The sequence below is a fragment of the Apostichopus japonicus genome, chromosome 16 (genome assembly GCF_037975245.1).
Source record: "Apostichopus japonicus isolate 1M-3 chromosome 16, ASM3797524v1, whole genome shotgun sequence".
In the NCBI taxonomy this organism is placed as follows: Eukaryota; Metazoa; Echinodermata; class Holothuroidea; order Aspidochirotida; family Stichopodidae; genus Apostichopus; species Apostichopus japonicus.
In genome coordinates, this window is record NC_092576.1 from 7,134,697 (window position 1) to 7,157,519 (window position 22,823).

Genomic DNA, 22,823 nt, shown 5'->3' on the forward strand with positions numbered 1-22,823 from the left:
TCAAATATTCAGACAATCTTTTTCCCATAGGGTAATCAATATATATTTTTTCTGACGTATCGTTGCTAACACATGAATAGACCAGTTCATCGCTATCGATTTTATCATCACCATCGTCGTCATTGGACTAGAGGGAACACAATTTTACATGGAAATATCATTATAAAACTTATTGCTTCATCAACATATTCGAAAATATATGAAATGGTTTACATCATTACGTTATTGTGTTCTTCTACCAAAATTGGAGAGAAATTTCTGCAAAATTGCAACATTTCACAATATTACAAAGATGAACTCATTATAGCATATAGAAAATCGTTCGGGGTAAGGGGGATGGGGGTGGTGAGGGAAATCACAATCATGTCGAATGTGAAACGCTTTTACAAAGCAGTTTCCTTGAGCACTTCAGGATCAGACCTTAATTTGTTTTACAATTATATTACTCTAGTACTCTCAACGTAAGAATCTGATCCGAGCATGTTTGCATCAATACTACAATTGTGTTTCTCAATCGATGGATCAGACCCAGATTAGTAATACTACTGTTGTATTCGTGACCAATAAGGGACAAGGGTTGGATATGTTTGTCCTAAAACCCGAAGTTTTTTTTTTACATTTTACAGGATCACTCCATAATTGTGTCTTCGATCCTCCAGGAGGGGATTTTCGTCTGCTGTACATATTAGGCCGACGAACTGATCGTAGGAAAATCACTCGAATGACAACTGGACTCGACAAAAACGACCAAAAAAAATCTTTTTGGGCAAATCTTATTCAGCTGTATTACATATCAAATCTCATAAAGCATATTGTTATTATTAAGAAAAATGTGTAGAACTGACATTTATAAAATAAAAATATCAGAGAGAAAAAATAATGATAGCAAACTGTTTATTTACTGTAGAAAGCTTGAGTAGGTAAAATTTTAAAGTTTGAAAACTTGACGTTTTGATCCTTGGTCTTCTCAGACACTAGCTTTTAATAAAACCATAAAGCCATCTTGCTTAGTGATTCCTTGCCTTAAAGGTTTATACTTGATTCGATATCACTTGATTGATAGAGGAAAATATGTCTTGAATTCAAGTAGGCTACCAGAACATCATACCAGATAACTTGATCATTAATATTGCAAAGGTATTACCGTTTAGAATGTTGATGACGGATAACAGTCATTAGTGGATGTGGAAAACCCTCTAGGCAATATAAAAGAGTGAAGGTAAAATCCTATGACAGTTAGTGACATAGAAAAAGCATTCATCTTATAAATTACTGAGCTTGCAAGCTAATTACAAGGTTTCTAGACTTTGACCTCTGTTGAATTCAAATGACCTTCCATCAGCATCATATTTGGGCAAATATTAGGACAATATCTGTCACTGAATGTACTTGTTGATATAACAAGCACTAATAAAGGCAACTGTAATAGGTTAAGGACAAATTTTTTGTGTCAAAGTAAATCCCTGAGATTTTGTTGTTGTTGAGAATTCAGAGCAGTTTACAGACACTGTGCATCAATTTCTGATTAAACTTAGATACAAATGACATCATAAACAATATCTAAAACCGGTATTAAATTATGAATTAAGTTTGGTGAGAGCATAAATGTAAACTTAGATAGTGAGAGCAAGGACATATTAACGTGGCATGGTATAAACTTTCAGGAATAACTTAATAGGTTCTTAAAAATGAAAATCATCCTGAATATCAACAACAATATCAAGATCTGACCAATAGGTGCTTCCATGTACACCATGTCCTTGCACAAAATGTCATGCCGAAACCCAAAGCTTCTTACCTGGCCACTCCCTAACTGAGAAGAGATATTATCAGGAATTGAACTCTGCTACCTATTAACAATCATTGACTTGAAGAAAATTAGAAGTCTCAACTTGAAAAGAAAATTATCCAGCTGCAGTGCTTTTAAGGTTTTTTAACACTTATAACCTGATGATTTCGGGTGACCTTTGACTTTCACAAAGAATTACTGGCCTCTTTTATTCATTATATGAAAGTTATTTGCCAATATGACATCTGATGAAACTGCCTATCTTATGATCTCATGTTTACATTTTTCAAAGTGTAACCTCTGCTGAACCCAAATGACCTGTAGGCTACCCTCCACCAGAAATAATAGGGTTATTGGATCATTATAGAGAAGCTATGTATACCAACTACTGCAGTTTCATATCTGGAAATATTTACATTGTGTTCAAGTTTGAGCACCTGGTGAACTTAAATGAACTATGACTTACATTAAATTGGGTAGAAATTATACAATACACAAGGCTATCATAACATTCATATATGAGGGCCGTTCATGTTCTGGTTCTGGAGATATAGCTCTTTTGATATATTCACATTTTGCCCTCTGCTGACTCCAAATGACCTTTAACCTCCACCACAAAAAAAAAAAAAAAAAAAAAAACTAGGTAGGCGACCTTCCTTGAGATATATTTACATGATTTTCACACTTTTTCTCTGTTGACCTTAAATGACCTTTCGAATTCATGAAGAATACTACAGACCGTCCTACTCTTGAGATATTGTGTGCCATTGGCAGTAGAAAATATTTTTGGCATGGGCCATTCAGTACTTTTTGGCATTCATGCATTAAGTTGGCATTGGTTTCAAGTGGTACCTCGCTCGTTTGATCAAATGCATTTTTGCGCCCCCTTTAACCGGCCCAAGGGCCACATGCAGCAGAGGGAACGAGGCAGACATCAACTTTTGGATATACTGCGTTTTTCCAAAAATGTTCAAATATGCAGATATTGGTACCTTGTTCTTTTGATCAAAGTGCACTGGGCTACTGGCCTAGCACACACATACCATCCTCCGCCCATACACACACCATCACCATCTCATATATTCCTTCTGTCTTCGGCAAGGAATAACAAATATGAGCCTTCTACATGTTGTAAAGATCGTTGTCCCTTTAATTTAATGAATGGGCAATTCCATTGAGGTAAAGCGTTAATGTTTCGTATTTAACAGTTACTGTGAAATCATGGAAACACACTCATTACATTGGGCGTAATAAACAAAGATCGGGACGTCAGCATCAAAGGGTTAATAATACAAAACGTGACAAAATGAAAAAACAATAAAGTTAACCCGCCCACCCCCCCCCCTCCCTAATAAAAGCAATACGTTCATACTTCAAACTTATAAGCACAAAGCAAAGTAACTGTTACTTTGCTGAAAGTATACGCTCACACACTTACACTCTTTCGGATTTAACGTGACTGTGAAAAACAAAGAGAGACGCGTAAGCTTGGTAGCCTATCCGTAGGCTTTACAATGAAATGACTTTAAGGCGTTTGTTACCAGCATCAACAACCATCACAAATTTCTTATTTTGACAACGGTAATAGTGAAGCCCACGAACGAAGTCTAAACTTTTGTTTTCCCAAAACCACGGTACTGGACTATTCTCTATCAAATCCCACTCCTTCTTGTGTTGAATGTAGCGCCGGACACACTCGTCTTGTGCTTTATTTCCGGGATTTCTCAGTGAAATATAAATGTTTCCCTCGTCATCTATATCCATTCCTCTGCAATGTTTATATGTGTTTACAGTGTAAAGTCGGTTACTAAAATCATTTGAATAAACATCAACGACCATTCTTGCGAAGTCAGAGATGAAAAAACGATTTGAGCTACCTTTCTTGATGTACCAAGGATCTTCAAGACTACCTTTACAATAACATTCTATGAACTCACAATCGGCATTAAATTTTGCTACTCTAGCCGACTCTTTTTTCCTACCTGTCAATACGTATATACAATTTTCCCTCTCACATGACGTAATACCTGCAGGTTCTTCCATGTTATCTTTACCAAACCAATTCGTTACATTAAATGATTCATCAAATGTTACGACACATTTACTCATCTTGTCTGTAACCCATAAAGTATTTCCCAGGAAAGTTGCGGCAAATGGTTTAAAACTATCATCTCCTTTGTAAAACTTAATCTTCTTTCCTGCCATGTTGTATGCGTTGATTCCTCCGTCCATCAATATAAAAATCTGATTCTTGAACGTGATGACGTCGTGAGGTTGGATTATGCCTGATATTTCTTTGAATGTTGGCGGTTCGTCGTTGATTTCATTGTCAGTTGTTTCGTGACCTGTCAATAAGATATACATTTGAACAGATTTAAGTATTAAAAATGGGGTAGGAAATAAGAAGGGATCAAAGCTGGAACCGGAGATGTAACGGGGCAGGAGAGGGTGGCCAATCCACCCCTTAAGGAATGCACAGAAGTAAGGACGAGTATGGGAGAGAGCAGGGAGTCAGGGAGCAGCAGGATTGTAAGGAGCTGGGAGGCAAGGAGGCAGGGCGGTAGTGATAAAGTGAGTCACGGATGTATTCAGCCAGGGCAGGGCACGAAGGAAAGGAGAAAGAGAGCCAAGGAGGCATGGAGACAGGGAAACAGGGGTAAGGAGGCAGGCAGGAAAGGAGACATAGGGACAGAAAAAACAATAAGACAGGGACTCATGAAAGTAGGATGCAGGGAGAAATAAGAGAGTAGAGATAAATGCTATACCTTCTGACTCAGCTGTTTCACTACCCCTGCCATCGGTCACTGTGTCTTCGAAGTTACCCGTTATGTCGTTAGCCGTGTTAGCTGCCGCATTACTAGAAGATCGATCTGATGACATATACTGAGAAACCTGAAAACAAGAAAGTGATGTTCAAATGTGCATGTTTCTTTATTTTTGTTTTGCCTGCTTCAATGAATAGATGTGTGTTCTTACAGAAAGTCAGGTCGGTGCTTCCTATTGATTTAAAAGTCGAAGATGATATACACCCCTCCCTGTTCAAAATTGTAGTAATAAGCACAACCTTGCGTGTACTAGACTTAACCTAAATATGCCACAGAATGCACCACTTTGCGTCTAAATTTTTTTAATATGTCTTTTTTTTCGCGGGGAGGAAGGAGGACTCTCAGACCCCCTACGTTGTAGTCCACTTCCATTACTCAGCATAATAACTGCTTTTTTCCTGGTTCCACCCCCAACGTCGATATTAAGTAAAATCGGTATATTTATATAAATATAAGAATGTTTACGTAAGATCCTCCCGTATAAAACTGAATAAAGTAATGTAGATTAAGGCTATGTGACCTACGCTCATTGCCAATTTCACCGTCTCGCTCGCTTGATGCAGGGACTTGGTCTTTTCGTCAATGATCCGTTTTAAACGATCTCGCCTTGCACTTCCAACATGTTGCATTTCCAAGCGGGCTCCTCTGACAGCTGCCAATAGCTTATCCAAAACTGTTTGTAAGTTACGTATGGCATCTAGCAATCCTTTATAAATAATTATTGAAGATAAATAAATTAAACCAAAATAATAACAACAAACTTAAGGATATTCCACTTAGAACATAAACATTTCACAACGTCACCGGACTCTTGCAGGATAACACTCATACGCATAACATTTAGAAGGGAGGGGGGGGAGGGGCAGGCACGATCATTAATGAAGAACAAAGAGGAAGGCTAGAACACGGCCAATTTTGGAAGCCTCCTAAAGGAGTATACTCGTTATGTTAATTCATACATTACCTTGTTCAGAATTCCTTGAGTCGGTGTTGCTATTAATCTTGTTCCTCAAATCTATGTAAATTTGTTTAATAATACTTAATTCCTGGCATAGATTCTCATATTGTTGTTCCTGATTGTTGTACGTAGTCGGCTGGAAGTTAGATATCAATGAGTGACCCTTTTCACACAACGTCATGAAAGTGGATATTTGACTGAGCATGGCGGCCATTCTGTATACTTGGCGGAGTTCCCGAAAATTAAAACTGAAATGTTGAAAGAACAATATCGTACATTTCATTGTAATTTCTAGTGGCGTCAATCTGAATATTTATCCGTTACGTCGGTAGTAATTCAATTTTAGTTTCTTGTATATTATGTGCCAAATTGAGTAAAAACAAAAATTCAAACAGTCACTCACTTAAGCAGAGAAACACCAAAAGAAGATCCCCGGTAGTTCAATCAAACACATAACTTTAAATTAGGTGTATGGAGCCAAGCACAAACTTTTATAATTTTGTTGCAAAATACCCGAAGGCGTTCCTTTTTTGCTTTGTGTAAACTTCCATCGATTGAAATTTAAGGGATGTAAATCCATACCCACTTTCTAATTAATGGATCTCTTGATATGTTTCTGAGCAGCAAACAATGGGGATAACGGGGCAAGCAAAGGAGGAAAGGGGGAAAAGCAAATTTCGATCCTCTGTTAACCGTTCAACTTAGACTTAACTGGTTAAGAGTTAACTTTTGTATTATGGAACGAAAAGACTGGCAGTTGAACGCAAAATACCAAAACTATAGATCTAGTTTTTTTCCTAATACAAGCTGTAAGAAACCACTTGTTACATTTTCAAGCTTAATAATAATAATAATAATAATAATAATAATAATAATAATAATAATAATAATAATAATAATAATAATAATAATAATAATAATAATAATAATAATAATAATAATAATAATAATAATAATCATAATCATAATCATAATCATAATCATAATCATAATCATAATCATAATCATAATCACAATCACAATCACAATCACAATCACAATCACAATCACAATCACAATCACAATCACAATCACAATCACAATCACAATCACAATCACAATCACAATCACAATCACAATCACAATCACAATCACAATCACAATCACAATCACAATCACAATCACAATCATAATCATAATCATAATCATAATCATAATCATAATCATAATCATAATCATAATCATAATAATAATCATAATAATAATCATAATCATAATAATAATAATCATAATCATAATCATAATAATAATAATAATAATAATAATAATAATAATAATAATAATCATAATCATAATAATAATAATAATAATAATAATAATAATAATAATAATAATAATAATAATAATAATAATAATAATAATAATAATAATAATAATAATAATAATAATAATAATAATAATAATAATAATAATAATAATAATAATAATAATAATAAAAATAATTATAATAAAAATAATAATAATACGATAGAAAGAGAGAATGTAATTATAACTTACAACAGACTGGGTCACAAGTTATCCCTTAGTTGTCAACGACAGGCTGTTACACATAGTCTTTCAAAATGAAAGATGAAGTCATCTATGCAGCAATCACCTGATTTACACAGCACGGCCCAGAATTCACTGTGGTACAAAGCATTAAGATATACAGTACTTACTGTGTTCTCTGCGTGTATCAGGTACAGCATTACACTACCAATGGACTCTGTACTATTTAAACACTGTCCGGGTTTTGTAAACAAAAACATGATTAATCATGTAAAATAATTACCCTGAGACAATCCAGGATTGATAACAAATGCCCTTTATAATGCCCTTGCATAACATTAATAGACTTCAGACTTATGCGTTTGATGTTACTAACATGAACAGAATAATAACCTAGAAATTGATGAATAATAATTAAAACCCGTAGAAATTTGAAAAGTTGTTACCGGTAATCTTATCAAAGTTGACAATATCAACTACTAGTTAACGTTATCATCCAGGACTTAACGCAATAGCTATGCATTAATGCATATTAATAAAAACAAGTAAGGCACGCGTTAAGTAAAATGATCCGAGTTATTCAAATTCCCGTGTATGCATTAACTTGTTAATTGTTAGAAGGGTCACATCAAAATGTTTCAGGCATTCCAGGTTATAAATTCGTGAAGAGTGGAAGAACTGTTGACACCAAGGGTGAGGTAACAGAGGTGGTGGTGGAAGTGGTGTGGGGGGGGGGGTAGGGGGAGTGAAGGTTCCGACATAACTGTACTAGGTTTGGCGATAATATAGTGAATTATATTTTATTGAAGGGAATTATCACAATGTGAAAAGGTATGGAAGCTTCGACAATGACAATTTCAAGAGGAAGTTAATATATTTTATTCAGTTTACATTTAATAAGTGTCCTCTAAAGTTTCCTTTTAATTGTTTTCTTATTTTAACAAAACTAATATAATAAGCAATGATATTAAAAGCACGCACCTGTTTTGCCCTACCTCTCTTTTCGCACGCCTTCCTTTGCGCACGCCTCCCTTTGGGCACGCCACTGAGTATCAGTTACCAATAGTCCGACAGTAGATTAGGCCAAACATCAAAATAATTTAATCATATACGTTCGCAAACGTTCAAATTCCGAAATGATCAATCATTTATATTGAGTTTAACAGTTTGTTGAACCTCCGGGTCGGACACTCACCCTCAACATAAATATATCATTGTGTCTATTAAGTTATCGTGTTTACGAGGTAGAGTTATTATATATTGCTCTGTTCTGTATATAGATATAATTTTACGACATTGTTAAGGCAAGGGTTACCTCGCACAAATTCGTATCAGTCTGTCATTAGATAACGCGAGGACAGTGCAACGTGGCTGTCAATGATTGCCATAATAACAATTGACAACATATATTAAACTAAATGCCCGAATGGGTACGATAAGATTAGAGCAAAGGTTATTACTTTGGTGCTACGTGACTATTTATCTATCTTCGCCGCACTCGTAAACTTTGTCTCTTATCTTTCATAATAAGTTATTTTAACAATGAGATAAGACAGCAAAATGAAAGCATCAAATTCCAGTTCTATTTTAATTTTGTTAGATCTTGAATACGAGGAATTTTGGTCAGCTTTCAGTGCGGTATACTTTTCTAGATTTAGAGCATCCATCCATCCATCCATCCATCCATCCATCCATCCATCCATCCATCCATCCATCCATCCATCCATCCATCCATCCATCCATCCATCCATCCATCCATCCATCCATCCATCCATCCATCCATCCATCCATCCATCCATCCATCCATCCATCCATCCATCCATCCATCCATCCATCCATCCATCCATCCATCCATCCATCCATCCATCCATCCATCCATCCATCCATCCATCCATCCATCCATCCATCCATCCATCCATCCATCCATCCATCCATCCATCCATCCATCCATCCATCCATCCATCCATCCATCCATCCATCCATCCATCCATCCATCCATCCATCCATCCATCCATCCATCCATCCATCCATCCATCCATCCATCCATCCATCCATCCATCCATCCATCCATCCATCCACCCACCCACCCACCCACCCACCCACCCACCCATCCATCCATCCATCCATCCACCCATCCATCCATCTATTCAAACACCAAACTACATATGATGATATCAAAACGATCCCAATTGTTGAAAATAAAAACCACATGCCATATTTTGACTATTTCGCAATTTTGAGTTGAGAAATTTCATAAATAAATTATGAAATATTACAATCCAAACTTAAAGGGGCGTGGTCGTCATGAAATATCGACAGCAATTTATTTTTCAATTTTCTCATTGGTTTAAGGTTTGTTGCCAAACGGCATTGTTCATTGTGATGTAAGAGGTTTTCACATGGGAAAAAATAAATTCGTTTTCAGTATTCAATGTCTAGCTTTTAAAATTTTAAAATATATAATTTACACCATTATAAATTATTACACTATGCGTAAAGATCAGAAGTGACTGGTAAGATGGATTCTACTTTAGGTAAGAGAGAAGTATAAATGGTATCTGACCACTAATTTCCAAGAAGTCTGCCGAACACATGTGTGCAAAACACAGGCGCTGTTGCCACAGCGGCAATATGAAGTGCATGCGCTACATATGTACAGTCATCATCGCACTAACCGAATCGGAACCGTTGCTGTGTGTGCTGTATGTGTGTCTACAGACTTACAGTACAGGCAACCAGTTGACAACTCACCTTCAACATATGACAGTACCACCGCCGAAACATTCACTCGAACGTATATTTTGTGGATTTCGAAAAACCGTCTTTGAAAATTACAAACAAAGATGTCATCTGAACTAGAGTAACAATCATCATGGGATTCACAATTTTCCGGTGGAATGTTGTAATTGTAATAACACCTGTCAGAGACAGCCCAGCACTAGGACAAGGGGCCGAGCAGGAGCTGGGTGTCCGTGCAAGGGACTAGGGGCCTACTGCAATTCTTTCTGTACTTGTGGGACAAAAAGGAAAGCTTGCCAGAAGAAACCTACGGTAAGTTAATAACTGTCAACACAGCGTCTAGGTTAAGGTAGGCTAGGCCTAAATGTGTCATTAATAAGCCTAGGCCTAGGTCTATAATGTAATGGTACAAGGCGAAGGGTAATGGTGCTCTCGGTGTGCAAACGAATCGTCAAATATAATGCATGGTTGGAAGGGAGGGTGGCAAATGCACTTACAATTTGAAGTTTAATGTACAGGGCCTTATTTCATCAGCTAAGAAATTATTTATTTATTATTACTATATTAGGCCTAGGCTAAGTCTAGTAAGTTAAGTGTATATATAGGCCTAGGCTATGCCTATAACTATAAACCAAATAAAAGTAGCCCTATAGGCTTGGGCGCTTGACATAAATAGGGTTAAACGAGAATATGACATTGCTTTGGAGAGTGGGGCGATTAGGGGATGGTTGTGGGATTAGGGGATGGTTGTGACCAGCATGGCAAGCCCTGATACAAACATGGTAATAATCTAGGACTATAGGATTAAGCTGGTAAAGTACTTTAGATACAGCAGTGGTTATATACCGAGGGGTGCGAGTCAGGGATTAGGGGATGATTGTGACCAGCATGGCAAGCCCTGATAAAAACCTGGTAAGAATCTAGTACTAAAGGGGTATTGCTGGTATAGTACTGTACGCACAGCAGTGATTCTTTACCGTGGGGTGCGAGCAGGGGAGCTATACTCTGTATGAATAACAACTGTCCGGACAGATTAAAGCCCATATGCCTATACTATAATGATATCTAGAGCATCGCCATCTGATATCTACACTCAAACAGGCTCAAAGCAAGCAAAGCAAGAAATGTAGCATTCATAAGTGTCTTTTGATTTTTTTTTTCTTTATACAGGATTTGTCAGACACTGGTGATAGTGAGGTCTCACCAAATGAGCATGCAGCAGGTGAAGATGATAGTGCACCTGGGTAGCAGAATGTGGCTTCAAACAACAATGAATCTCAACTTCAGGTTGGCATAGCACACACTTTCCACTTTACTAAATATTGACATTACGTTGATGATCATAGACCACAAAAATCATACATATGCAGATTATGATGCATATAATAATGTACCGTAGTACAAGGTTATGTCACAATGGGCAACTGCCAATGATATCAGACCAAAATTTGTCCAGATTTTATGATGCATATAATACAATGTTGTACAAGTTGATGTCACAATGTGCAACTGTGCCCACTGTTATCAGACCAATATTTGCTTATTTTTCTATTTATAATTTATGTTGTACCGAATTCTTATAACAAAGAATATTGTCACACATACATTGGTGCAGTTGGACACCTTAGTGTCAGACACACCTTGAAATCTCCAGAGAGTGATATTCAGATTGCAGCCAATATTACAGGTTTACGAAGTTCCCTAACAGAAGCAAACTATGTGATGTCACCATGCATGATGATTGGGCTGAACCACCCCCCCCCATTCATAATCCCAAAATAATTTATTCACACCAGATATTCATTCAAAATATTAAAGTTTAATGAAATTCAAACTCATAATACATTTCCAGATAAAAATTTAACATTCCAAAATATGTCAGATTTCAAGGTTTTAAGTAAATAAAGATTAGAAAATGAAAGTATAGCTTCTGAGGAATGTCAGTCTTTGTGAAATAAAAAAAAACCACATTTTGTCTCTTTCAATGATAACCAAACTAGTTATCTATCAAGATGAGTATTATGTTTTGTTTCACGTGAATGGCTGCGGTCGGAATTTTTTGGTATGAAATCAAATGAAATGTTTGTGTTCAATTCTTTCTTAAAGGGATATTCCAGTGGCTGAAAATGTGACATTTTTGTGGAATGAAATAGCTCATAAATAGTGCCATGATTGCATCATTCACTCTGCTTTGTTCCACATGCATTCACAAAATACCAAAAATTCAAAATTTCACCATTCAGAGTGTTATGAGGTAGTGAGTTTGACCCCAAAAAATATTCTGCATTTTTACTAGCAGCCAATTGCCCTGCTATCCCTTAATATGTTCATGATTGTACTGAAGAAATAAGCTGTTTTCAATTGTCCAACAGATGTATGTACAAGGGTTGTCATGAGAACAGTTAGAGCAGGTTGCAGTAGAGCTCCGCAGAAACCCAGATGCTCACAGTGATCTCACTGCGCCAAACCAAACTGAGGAAGTGACTGCTTCTCGTGAAATGTCTGCAATGTGTAGAGATGCTAACTGATGTGGAAAAGAAGTGCTGCACAAACAGGGTGCAACAATGTGTAACTTACTCGAATGCATTTAGTGATATTTGCCTTAATGCACACATCTTGGGTGTAAATATGCACATGCGAGAGGATGATCTTGCTTTGGAAGAAAACAGAACCAACAGGAACTACAGACATTATGCTTACAGAAATTTTATTTACTGGAAGTTTGGTCGCCTAGGTAGAGGAAATAGAATGGTATTGCCATCCTGTTGCATCTTAATGATAAGGGAAAGATATCCATCTGTGGATGGACAATATGTAGGATTCAATCCTGGCAACAACCTCATCGATTAAGAGAGAAAACAATTTGAAAAGAAACCATATTGGCACAGTGATAGTGATAAGAGTGGGGTGATGCGGGAAGAGCAGGGGGGGGAGGGGTGAGGGGTTACTGTTACTCCAAGAAGTGCAACATTGTTGAAGGTAAACTGATTACTTCATGGTTTGTGATAGGGATTTCAATCCTATCAACAACCTTTGGTAGAGTGATGATAATTTCTTTCGTTTGTTTATAGACAGTAGTGACCTATGTGGGATGATGGTGGGTGGGGCTGTGGGAGGCGTTTTTGTTACTCCAAGCAGTGAAACATTGGTGAATGTTAACTGATTATTTCATTGTTTTCAAGTTTATAGAGAGTGGTAACCTAAGCAGGGTGGAGGGGAAGGGGTGTTATTGTTCTTCCAAGGAGTGAAAGAAGTTTGCAAATTATGCTGAAAGGTAAAATATTTATTTCATGTTTTGAAAGGTATGAAACGACACAATCAGGGGAAAAAGTTAGAATGTACCTGTAGGTGACAAATAGCAAATGCAGATCCAATAATACAGATGTGAGCACTCCAAATAAAGGTATAAAAGTTCAAATATAGTTGATGACAATGTATTCTCTTTTCTTTCTCTCAAAAATGAAGTATTATCATAGCCATTGTGATGTGTTATAGACAGTTAAAAACCATGAATACTATCAGACCAAGTTGCCAAGATTGTACTACTTTTAATTTTGATAAATGACCTCTTAAACAGCCAAGTTTCATCTATTACAGGGGCTGGACTACAGTAGGTAGTCTAACAAAGATACTAGAACATCATAACCCTACTAAAAGCCCCATTCACCTGCATGTTTAACCATTACAATAATATGTTCTTAGTCTAGATAGAAGTTCTGACTAAATGCTACTCACCACTGGATAAGACTGCAGTTTGCCACCTCAGATGCATGAAAAACTCAGTGGCAATACTTTAGACTTTAAGGCATCAAGTGTGTTACAAGTATAAAATGGTATTGAATGTAATCCAAGGGCTCTGTTTTTGACATGAAAATCAAAGAACATGCTTTGCTTGACTTGTAAAATAGTAATATTAAAGTGGATTTAAATCAAATGAACGAGTAAAGTAGGGAGTCTTTAAATAACTAGTAAATTTAGGACACATCAAGACTTAACTTTATGTAACATCTCTTCCAGCCATTAAGAGTGCTAATCAATAAAAACTCAAGTGAAATAAAACTGCATTCCGTTTCCTTAATTAACCATTGTAGCTTAGAATGCCCCATGTCAGCTGAACTTGCAAATCTAGACTGGTACTGTGCAAGTAAAACACTCATACTAGGCTTTGGAGCGCTGCTAATATTTGGTTTGATGATTTTTGGGTGATCTTCAGGTAGGCCTACTCTGGCCGATAAATGGCACTGATTCTCTTGTCTGAGCAGAAAGACAGTTTTCATCAATTCAGGAATGTAACCAAAAGCCTTAGGCAATTTTTGAGGTGCCCATTGTTTTGATCTTTTACTATACTTTGCCCGATACATTGGTTAGCCATCAACAGTTGAACCATATGCTCGTTCAATGTGATAGTTGTGATCAATAGCAGCCAGTAGCATTCTAGTTACATATCCATCATAAGAATAAGCACAACGTTTATTGGCTTACATTAGCATATGATTGTGAAATGATTCAAAGAACCAGTATGCTTGAAATTTTGTAATATGGAAAAGTGTTCAGAAATTGCTTCTTGATTATGACAGACCTAAGGGCTTCATGTGACGGTGATCCCTTCTTTAGATATGGCTTACTATGGTCGTTTTCACATAAGTGGTGATGACTACATTCACCTGGTGTACCATCAATTGATAACAACCACTGGTGTTCGTCTACAATGTGGTGAAGAAGTGACAGCAAATTGACTTGATTTTGATATCATTACCGCCGCACTCTTTAGCGGAGTACCAGAAATGATTACGTTATAGCAGGCATACATAAGTGCAGATCAGTGTTCTCTTTGGCATTTGCTACGTTAGAGAGTTTCCAGACAAGGTTCTTTGCCCCATGCCAAACATCCACTTGATGAGAAATTCCATCATATTTTGGACAATTTTTTAGCAGTGCCTTTATCTGAACATGAGCATCTGTCACTACTTCACAGATTTTAAATTCTTTCATTAGAAAGTCCAATCCTCTCTCAAATCCAACTCTTTCCATGTTTGGACTTTTCCCCCCTACTTCCCTAACATCAACTACCTCTAAATGCAACATTTTTTAAGAATCTTCATCCATGAAGCTGTAAGTACAGTATTGGGCACAATGCCCAAGGGATTCTGTTCTAGCATCTCCTGCTACACATAAACCTCTGTCTTTAAGTTTGCAGAATTCTGCCTTTTGGACCTTCTGCCAAGTAGCTGTAACAGCTGGAGTTACATACAACCTTTGAACACGTAGAAATGTTGTGTTGCTTACAAAAAAAAAAATTGGAAACTTTAAAATACAAAGCCATTTTAGAATACTTGTTTCCTGAAATGGTTACAGCTGACGAAATTTGAATGTTACCTGAAAAGATACCACAAAATCTGTTTTGTGAGTACTATTTTCCACACACATGGCCGGCCATCTTCACACTTCCAAGAAAAAATCATTGCTGTACCAATAGCACTCCATTGATAAGATATGATTTTAGTACAGTTTGTGTGTGCAGTACTCCCCATGTATTAACTTCAGCAGTTCTAACAATTTGTTTATAGATACAAAACATTTCGCTTCCTCAATTATACCAAGAGTTTCCCCTGAGGGGCAGTTATCTGGAAGAGACTCTTCACTCTGTATTTCTGAGGAGTCCATCTCAAGCTCTGGGGGAACACCTCACTCCCTACAGTTTCATTAGGGAGTAATTCTCTGGGAAAAGAAAATCCAAAAATTCAGTCAACAGGTATATTAGTAATAGATTATTGAAGCCTATTTGCATCATTACTGTAATGTAAGTACAGAGGCACAACAGTTCAGTCATGGTATCTGTATTTTTTTTGTGGGGGGGGGGGGGGCAGTGTGGTATACTTGACATGCAAGGGGCATAAAATAGGGAGATATTGTGGGGGCCAGGGGTAACCTCTGTTTTCACATGTATCATGTTCTCTTGTAGCAAGTTTGAAGCACAACAACCAAGGTCAGCTTCAGAAAGAAGAATAACTCTTAAACTTAGCATTCTTCTCTTGCAAAATATTTATATTCCTAACAACCCCCCCCCCCTCTTATAGCCTTTCTCCCCATGTTGACATGCCAAAATTTAGAGCTACTTTTGAAAACCTGACAAAGAAATTCACAAACCAGTGAATTATTTAACATGGCAAAGATTCCTCCTCAAAATTCACTTGAGCATTAATACTTTGTTACTTGATAGCACAAACTTCCCCAAATTGGCAAGTACTGGCACTAGGAATCATCCTTGAGTACACCTAATTAATTGACAGTCACCACATGGTTGTAGACACAAGTGCTATAATGGCCAACAATACAGTACTTGCCTGTGTGAAGACAAATTTGGCTTGACCACTGAAATAGTACAGTGTGTTTCATCATGAATTTGTGCAAAGGGGCGTTCAGTATGGCTAGCATTACCTACACATGTAGATATTCAATCTCCCGTGTTGTTTTTGCCTAAAACAGGGTACTCTTGGTGGAATTTGCTATAGGCAGGGAAGATTGTAATGAATATAAGTTTGTATAGTTCTGGTAAAGCATGGAATATAGGAATTTTCAATGGCCAAAATTGTTGACCTAATAAACCACATTTAGCAGAGTATTTAAGCAGGATGTATACCCCAACTTCACTATGGAATAGGTCATACATGAAACCGTAGGCCTTAGCTTAGCTTACTTTAACTGATTTTGTTTCACTTCATTTCTTGAAACTTTAAATGAGAATGAAAATAGTTCCTCACTTGACAGTAGCCTATGGCTGGCTCAACACCGTACAGCAGTGTGAACTTGCAGGTTATATTCCATTTAAATTACACTGATAACTGTATCCATAGAAACTTCCATACAGTAACTATGTGATAGTCTTTACCATATACTCACCCTTCATCAATACACAATAGTTCTTCTTCACCATGGGATAGGGCTGCAATACCTTCTTCATCACTGTGAAACGACCTTCAACAAAGTGTAACAAAAACAAGCAGTTGCAAGGGCTGTCAAAGCACAAATTTCACTCACACCACTTTCTACTTAACAGAACAACATGTTTTTATGTATAAGTCTTCATCAACTTTGGTCTGATGTGACTCCAGCAATTGAATACAACCAGCTAGGCAATTTATTATGCAAACTTGTAGTTAACTGGTGATCCACATACAACTCCTACTAATTAGAATATATCTTCAACGTGAATATATCTTGTGTGGGAGGGGGAAACCTCAAGTTCGATCTAAACATATTTTACACCTGTTCTCATGATGAGAGGATAAACTGTCCTCAGATACAATCTTACAAGTTTCAAACTGAGAAAATAAAGCCCTGGCACTACTTCAGTTCATCATAGAGGTAAATCAATGCTGATATTGTCCATAACTAAAAATAAGTCCAAAGAGGTCCCTTGACAGAATAAAACCTACACAAAGAAGTTAGGCCTCGAGGCTTTAGCAACGAACATTAGGCCTGAGCCTATTCCTAATCAATTATTTGAAAGGTTCTTGGAATACTGTATGTACTTGCTTCACCTTGATCGAGAGAAAGCAATTGACTTTCAGTTATAGGCCTACATCAATGTATGACTTGTTCACCTATGGTTGGAGGACCTAGGCATATCAAACATTTTTAAAAGTTTATGCATGCTGAAAGTTACGCACTTACCAGCAAAAACGACATGCAGTGAGATGACATTCAAGGAGGTGTCCACAATGTGTTGAGGAAACCGTTAGGCCTTTGTCACCTATCCCTCGACTTTCTTTAAATTCACCTCGTTTCGTCTCGAAGCCTTTTTTTTTCCGTAGAACCCACTCATCAAAGCGTCGGAAAGAAGAACCGATGTTGACCTCCGTTCTTTTAATTTCCGCTTTAAATATCTAATTCACGGTAGCCTATTGTCAATAAAACAGTCACTCCCTTCATTGTGTACTGGGCTTTCCCTATATGAAACTGTACATGTAGCAGACTGCATACAGGAGAAAGTTGCCGATGTTCGTCGCGGTGATCATTCGTAAAAGTACTGAGTGACGTCACCTTCGTGACGTCAGAGAAATGTACTGTACCAAACTCTGACGTCCAGAAGAAATATTCTAAAAGCCACTACGTCACGACCACGCCTCTTTAAAAACAATCTCATACGAGGATAATTTAGAAGTAGGTCAAAATACAGTTTTGCTTTATTTGCTTCTTTTAAACATGATTTAAAAAAGTTTACCACTGTGGCGAACTAATTTGAAAGCTGCAGGATGACACCAATTTTGGACGTAAACAATGTAACGTTTGAGTCAATCAGTTGGTGTTTAGCCATGACAGAACATGTTCAGTTTGCTTCATGTATAATGGTATTAAACGTATCAGCTTCAAGTGTCCAGAAAACTAAAACAAGATAAAGGAAGTCAAATAAAAATGGAAACACGAACTGCTAGTATTTCTCTTTCAACAGTCACAGTCTCCCTTTTACAATATATACCACGTACCTTAAAATGTTAAGGAATTCACTTCAAATAAAAAGAGGAGATTTCGCTTGCTAATTTGAAACTTCGCAGCACTGTTTGATTTCCATGTGTTATTCATTGAATACACTATAAAACATTCAAATGATGCTTGTTAAAAAATTCATGAAGAAAAGGTAAAGTAAAACCAAACAAAACAGTGATCTTTAACTGAAAGCAATGGTTCGAATTTGTTCGACATTTTCTTCCAAACCTATCAGGTATTGCTCAAACTAAGACCTTTGATTCACAACAGTATGACATCCTCTAGATTTCATAAATAAATGAAGGCTATATATTAGAGGAGACCAATGAACCCATTCCAATATCAACATTTTCTTGTTCAGACACTTTTCACACTTACCATTAAAATGATTAAAACACGTGTAAAGACAGGCTTGGAAACAGCACACCGTCACTTTTCATTGTTCCAAATGAACCTCATATTTGAGTTGATCTATTTTGTAAAATGATTCTTCACAGAATGTGTAGACTAGTATTGTTTTAGTGTTGTCTCGTAATACCACGTTATGTCACGTGATGTGACAGTTACGAATAACTAATATGTGACTACTACTATCACTGTGCAGTCGAAGTTATAATGCAAATTTCCGTTTTGTTACTTCCTTATTTTTCGAAACATTGTAGTCTGCTCTAATATAGTAGTTATTAGAACAGATCTATACCAGTCTAGTCAAACTCGGGGTCTCGAACCCTTTTAAGGGTATCCCCCCTCCCTCCCACGACGATTACTAAAAGTGAACACAACTTGAATATACGCTATTTTGCAAAATATAACACCATTTTGCCACTGGGCACATCATAAGAAGCCCTCAAAAGCGGTTGGGGATAACTACTCCCCGTATGCACCATCCTCATGTCACACCGTTCGACACTGAAGAGATGAAGAAGGTGAAAATTGAGTGTCACAAGCAAAACGTTTCAATACCAGGTTTTTACACTGCAGCTCTAAATATATATCAATATATTTACGCCACTGACTCAGTATAGCCATACAAACTTCACACCAAAGTCAATATGACACACTATCTGGCTTGATAGGGGAACTACCACCAAATATTGTTTCTGACCCAGGGCCCCAAAGGTATAAATCCAGCCAGTAAAATCCTTAAAAATGTCATGTCCATTGCATCTTCGGCATAAAAAAAAACAAGAAAAGAACGTATTATTGTTATCAGTACTCAAAGTAAAGTTTAAACTATTTCGTTAATATGAAACAATCGGGTGAAGTTTAGCTAGGTGGGAAATGTTCCCAGTGGCATAACCGCTCCATACTGTCCTCCCATATCATGCATTAAAACACTCATACTGTCAGTATGGACAATTCCCAACCTTTCTCTAAGTGAAGCATATATACTGCTCGTACTGTCACTAAGAATTCCTTGAAAGTTGGACACGAAAGTACGGTATAGCAACATACAAAACAAAAATGTTCTTAACTGGCTGTGTAGTTGATGTTGCCATGGGATGGTATGTCTATGCACAAGTCAATACTGCTTAGTTGTTGATAAGGGAATATTTCAGAATGTTGTGTTATTATTATAAAAATTAATTGAGTATCACATAGGAAGAGACTAGTGCAGTTCCTGGAAACTTTGGCTCATCACATATTGCTCATACCATACACTTGTTCATGCGAAGGAAATGCAGTTATTATTTTCCTTAAAAACTAAATTTCTGAAGTTAGAATATAACGATAGCAACGAGGCGCGCACATTTACGGAGGACTTATCAGATAGCTTCGCATTCAAGTTAACGAGCCAAGAATTATCAAAATTGCTACATATATTCGTTTTCTTGGAAAAGAAGGACAATTAACAGCTTCCAATTCGGTAACAAGTCAATCAGCCAATCAGTTTCCCATTGTTTACTTGCTTATTTGTATTTGTTTCCTATAACTTCAAAGAAAAATGATATTTTCATATTTAATGTACTGGTTATCTTACGAGAACGTTAGAATGAGCTTATAGTGTTAATTCCACATTGTGAAAACCTTTTCTTTCTGTAGGCATAACAGATACATCTAACTCTATAATCTTTGCAAAATTTTGACTATAAAACATGTATTGCATACAACTGATCCTTTATCTAATAACAGTAGTGTCATTTCGGTGTAATATTTTCAAATTTGTGTATTATAAAGGCTTTATATGAATATAGGTAACCAAGGTTTTGGTTGCTATTTTGACGGTCGTTGATAATTTTGAAATCAATGTTTATATATATATATATATATATATATATATATATATAATTGTATATATATATATATATATATATATATATATATATATATATATATATATATATTTATATATATATATTGATTGATAGAGTATGTGGATCCACATTAATTGTGATGGTTTCAGTGATCAAATCAATTGGGTACATAATAAGGATTTCATACTGCTTGGTATAATTTTTAACAAAAACCTTTCTAGTATGGTACATAACAATTATGATATTACAACATTTGACAAACGTTTGGTTTAGACGTAACCTTACTGTTTATGGGAGGATACCATCTTTTTTAATTATTTCTTTGTTGAATTATTAACTGCATACTCTTCCCTCATCAGAAGAAAGTTTCATTAGAAAGATTGATTTAAAAAAAAAATATTTGGAAAAACAAGCCTGACCGTATTCGTACAAATCAAATCGTTTGTAATTATTCAGATGGTGGGCTAAAAATGATCGATATTTCGAAGCATGAATTATCTCGTAAAACAATTTGCGTGACACGTTTACTAAGGAATAGGAATAATAACTTTGCGTATGTTTATATTCAAAGTTGTCATCTTTCAGTTGACGATTTCTTTACAAATGGGGATTTCTTTGTTGAACTAATGAACAAAAAGGTAAATAATCCTTCTGTAAAAATATGTTTTAGTCAGCCTTTTGTTTCTTTCTCAATTTTAGCTATCCTGACTCTTTAAACAATGATTTTTTTATTCTATGCCAGCCAAAAAATAGCTCTATTTTAGTTGATATTAAGCCTGTATGCTCTCGCCACTGGATTCAGAAAGGAATAAATTTTATCAATGATTTGATTCATGAGAAAGGGTCTTTCTATAATTTTGACCTCTTTGTTAAAGTTTTTTTCTGTTGCATGTAACTTTCTTGAATATTACGGTATAATTGCTGCAATAAGATCCTCGTCGAACAATATTTTTTTTTAAAAGATGATCAAGTAAATGTTTTTGTTAATGTGAAACTTTGTAATAGTACCATGTGCTATCAGTCTGTCTATGACAGAATATTGAACTCGGCAAGCATTAAACATAAATATTTTACAAAATGGTGTAAGACCCTGATAGTCATGAGTAAAACAAATAATACAATTCCGTCACAGATGATCCAGAGCATATATCAGTACATTGTATATGCTACGGTAGTTACAGCTGAGGGGGACTATCTCCATAGGGATAATATTTCTTTCTCTAAGTATTTTGTTACAATGCTTTAAATGCCAGTTATGATAAATTGGGCGCTTGAACGTGAACAGACCCGTACACGTGCAGAGCCGTCATGCATAAACTACGCGTAATCCTAATGAAAAGTTCGAGGCAGAAAACTGCCAAAAACAAAACGATACTAAGCAGTGGCTTGTGGAATCTTGCTAAAAACTTCGTTACTAACCTTTGTCGTTCGAAAACGGCAGGATTCCCATAAAAAAAAACGGCAGTAAAGACGAAGACAAAAACGGAATGATAAAACCCTTGTTTTACCACAGCGTGGTAAACTAGAAAGGAAGTGACAGGGTGCTGTGACAGGTATATATAGCGGAAGACACCGAGGGCGCAGTGAAAAAATTATACCAGTGGCGCTTTGGTATAGATTAGAAAAGTGCGTTATTGCAGTAGGAGACGGTAAGAGAGGAGCGAAGTAAAATCTTATAAGCCTGGTAACCACTTGCAATACATAAACTTTGTTAGATGTTTTCGACCTGTGTTGGGGCTGAGTGGTTTGGTTGCGATTGTTATTATTTTATTGACAATATATATATATATATATATATATATATATATATATATATATATATATATATATATATATATATATATATATACATATATATATATATATATATATATATATATACATATATATATATATATATATATATATATATATATAAATATATATATATATATATATATATATATATATATATATATATATATATATGTGTGTGTGTGTGTTGTTGGATCCACCAATCCTTTCTTTTGCAGTGAATAGCGTCTTGCAATCATTCTACGGTACTTGCCATGTTGGCAATTTAATACAACAACAACATACGGATGTTATTCCACTCATTACGGTTGACTTACATTACCATATGTTGGTAATACAAGTAGTTTACCTATTCGTGAATAGTGTTTCCTTACTTTGTTGTTGTTCCTCTGTTTGCATGTATTATTATCTGTGTCATTGCAGCACTTCTCTAAATGGGACTTTTTCTA

At 36.1% G+C, this 22,823-nt stretch overlaps 1 protein-coding gene and 1 long non-coding RNA gene across 3 annotated transcripts; one reads left to right on the top strand and one right to left on the bottom strand.

Annotated features, from left to right (window-relative positions):
- Positions 1-742: 742 nt before the first annotated feature.
- LOC139982621 (uncharacterized) lies at positions 743-22,099 on the bottom strand. Of its 2 annotated transcripts, none has more exons than XM_071995595.1 (6): positions 22,000-22,017; positions 7,109-7,234; positions 5,579-5,820; positions 5,139-5,320; positions 4,555-4,672; positions 743-4,134 (listed from the first exon to the last, which is right to left on the bottom strand). In XM_071995595.1, exons 3-6 carry the CDS (start codon positions 5,784-5,786, stop codon positions 3,299-3,301), a joined length of 1,344 nt encoding a protein of 447 aa, XP_071851696.1. In that variant the 5' UTR covers positions 5,787-5,820; positions 7,109-7,234; positions 22,000-22,017; the 3' UTR covers positions 743-3,298. The 2 variants fall into 2 exon arrangements, with proteins under 2 accessions (XP_071851696.1, XP_071851695.1); XM_071995594.1 differs by having other exon boundaries at positions 3,122-4,134; positions 4,555-4,681; positions 7,109-7,165; positions 22,000-22,099.
- On the top strand, positions 9,390-12,761 carry LOC139982627 (uncharacterized). The gene is made up of 3 exons (XR_011798212.1): positions 9,390-10,150; positions 11,009-11,125; positions 12,211-12,761. It is a non-coding gene; the product is annotated as an uncharacterized lncRNA (long non-coding RNA).
- Positions 22,100-22,823: the final 724 nt, after the last annotated feature.

Bases quoted from the DNA above. Each gene is read 5' to 3' on its own strand.
- LOC139982621 (XM_071995594.1), bottom strand. From the start codon at position 5,786: ATGGCCGCCATGCTCAGTCAAATATCCACTTTCATGACGTTGTGTGAA. The intron at 4,682-5,138 runs GTAGGTCACATA...TCTTGTTTTCAG, and splicing joins CGGTGAAATTGGCAATGAGC to GTTTCTCAGTATATGTCATC. The intron at 4,135-4,554 runs GTATAGCATTTA...TCTTATTGACAG, and splicing joins TGAAACAGCTGAGTCAGAAG to GTCACGAAACAACTGACAAT.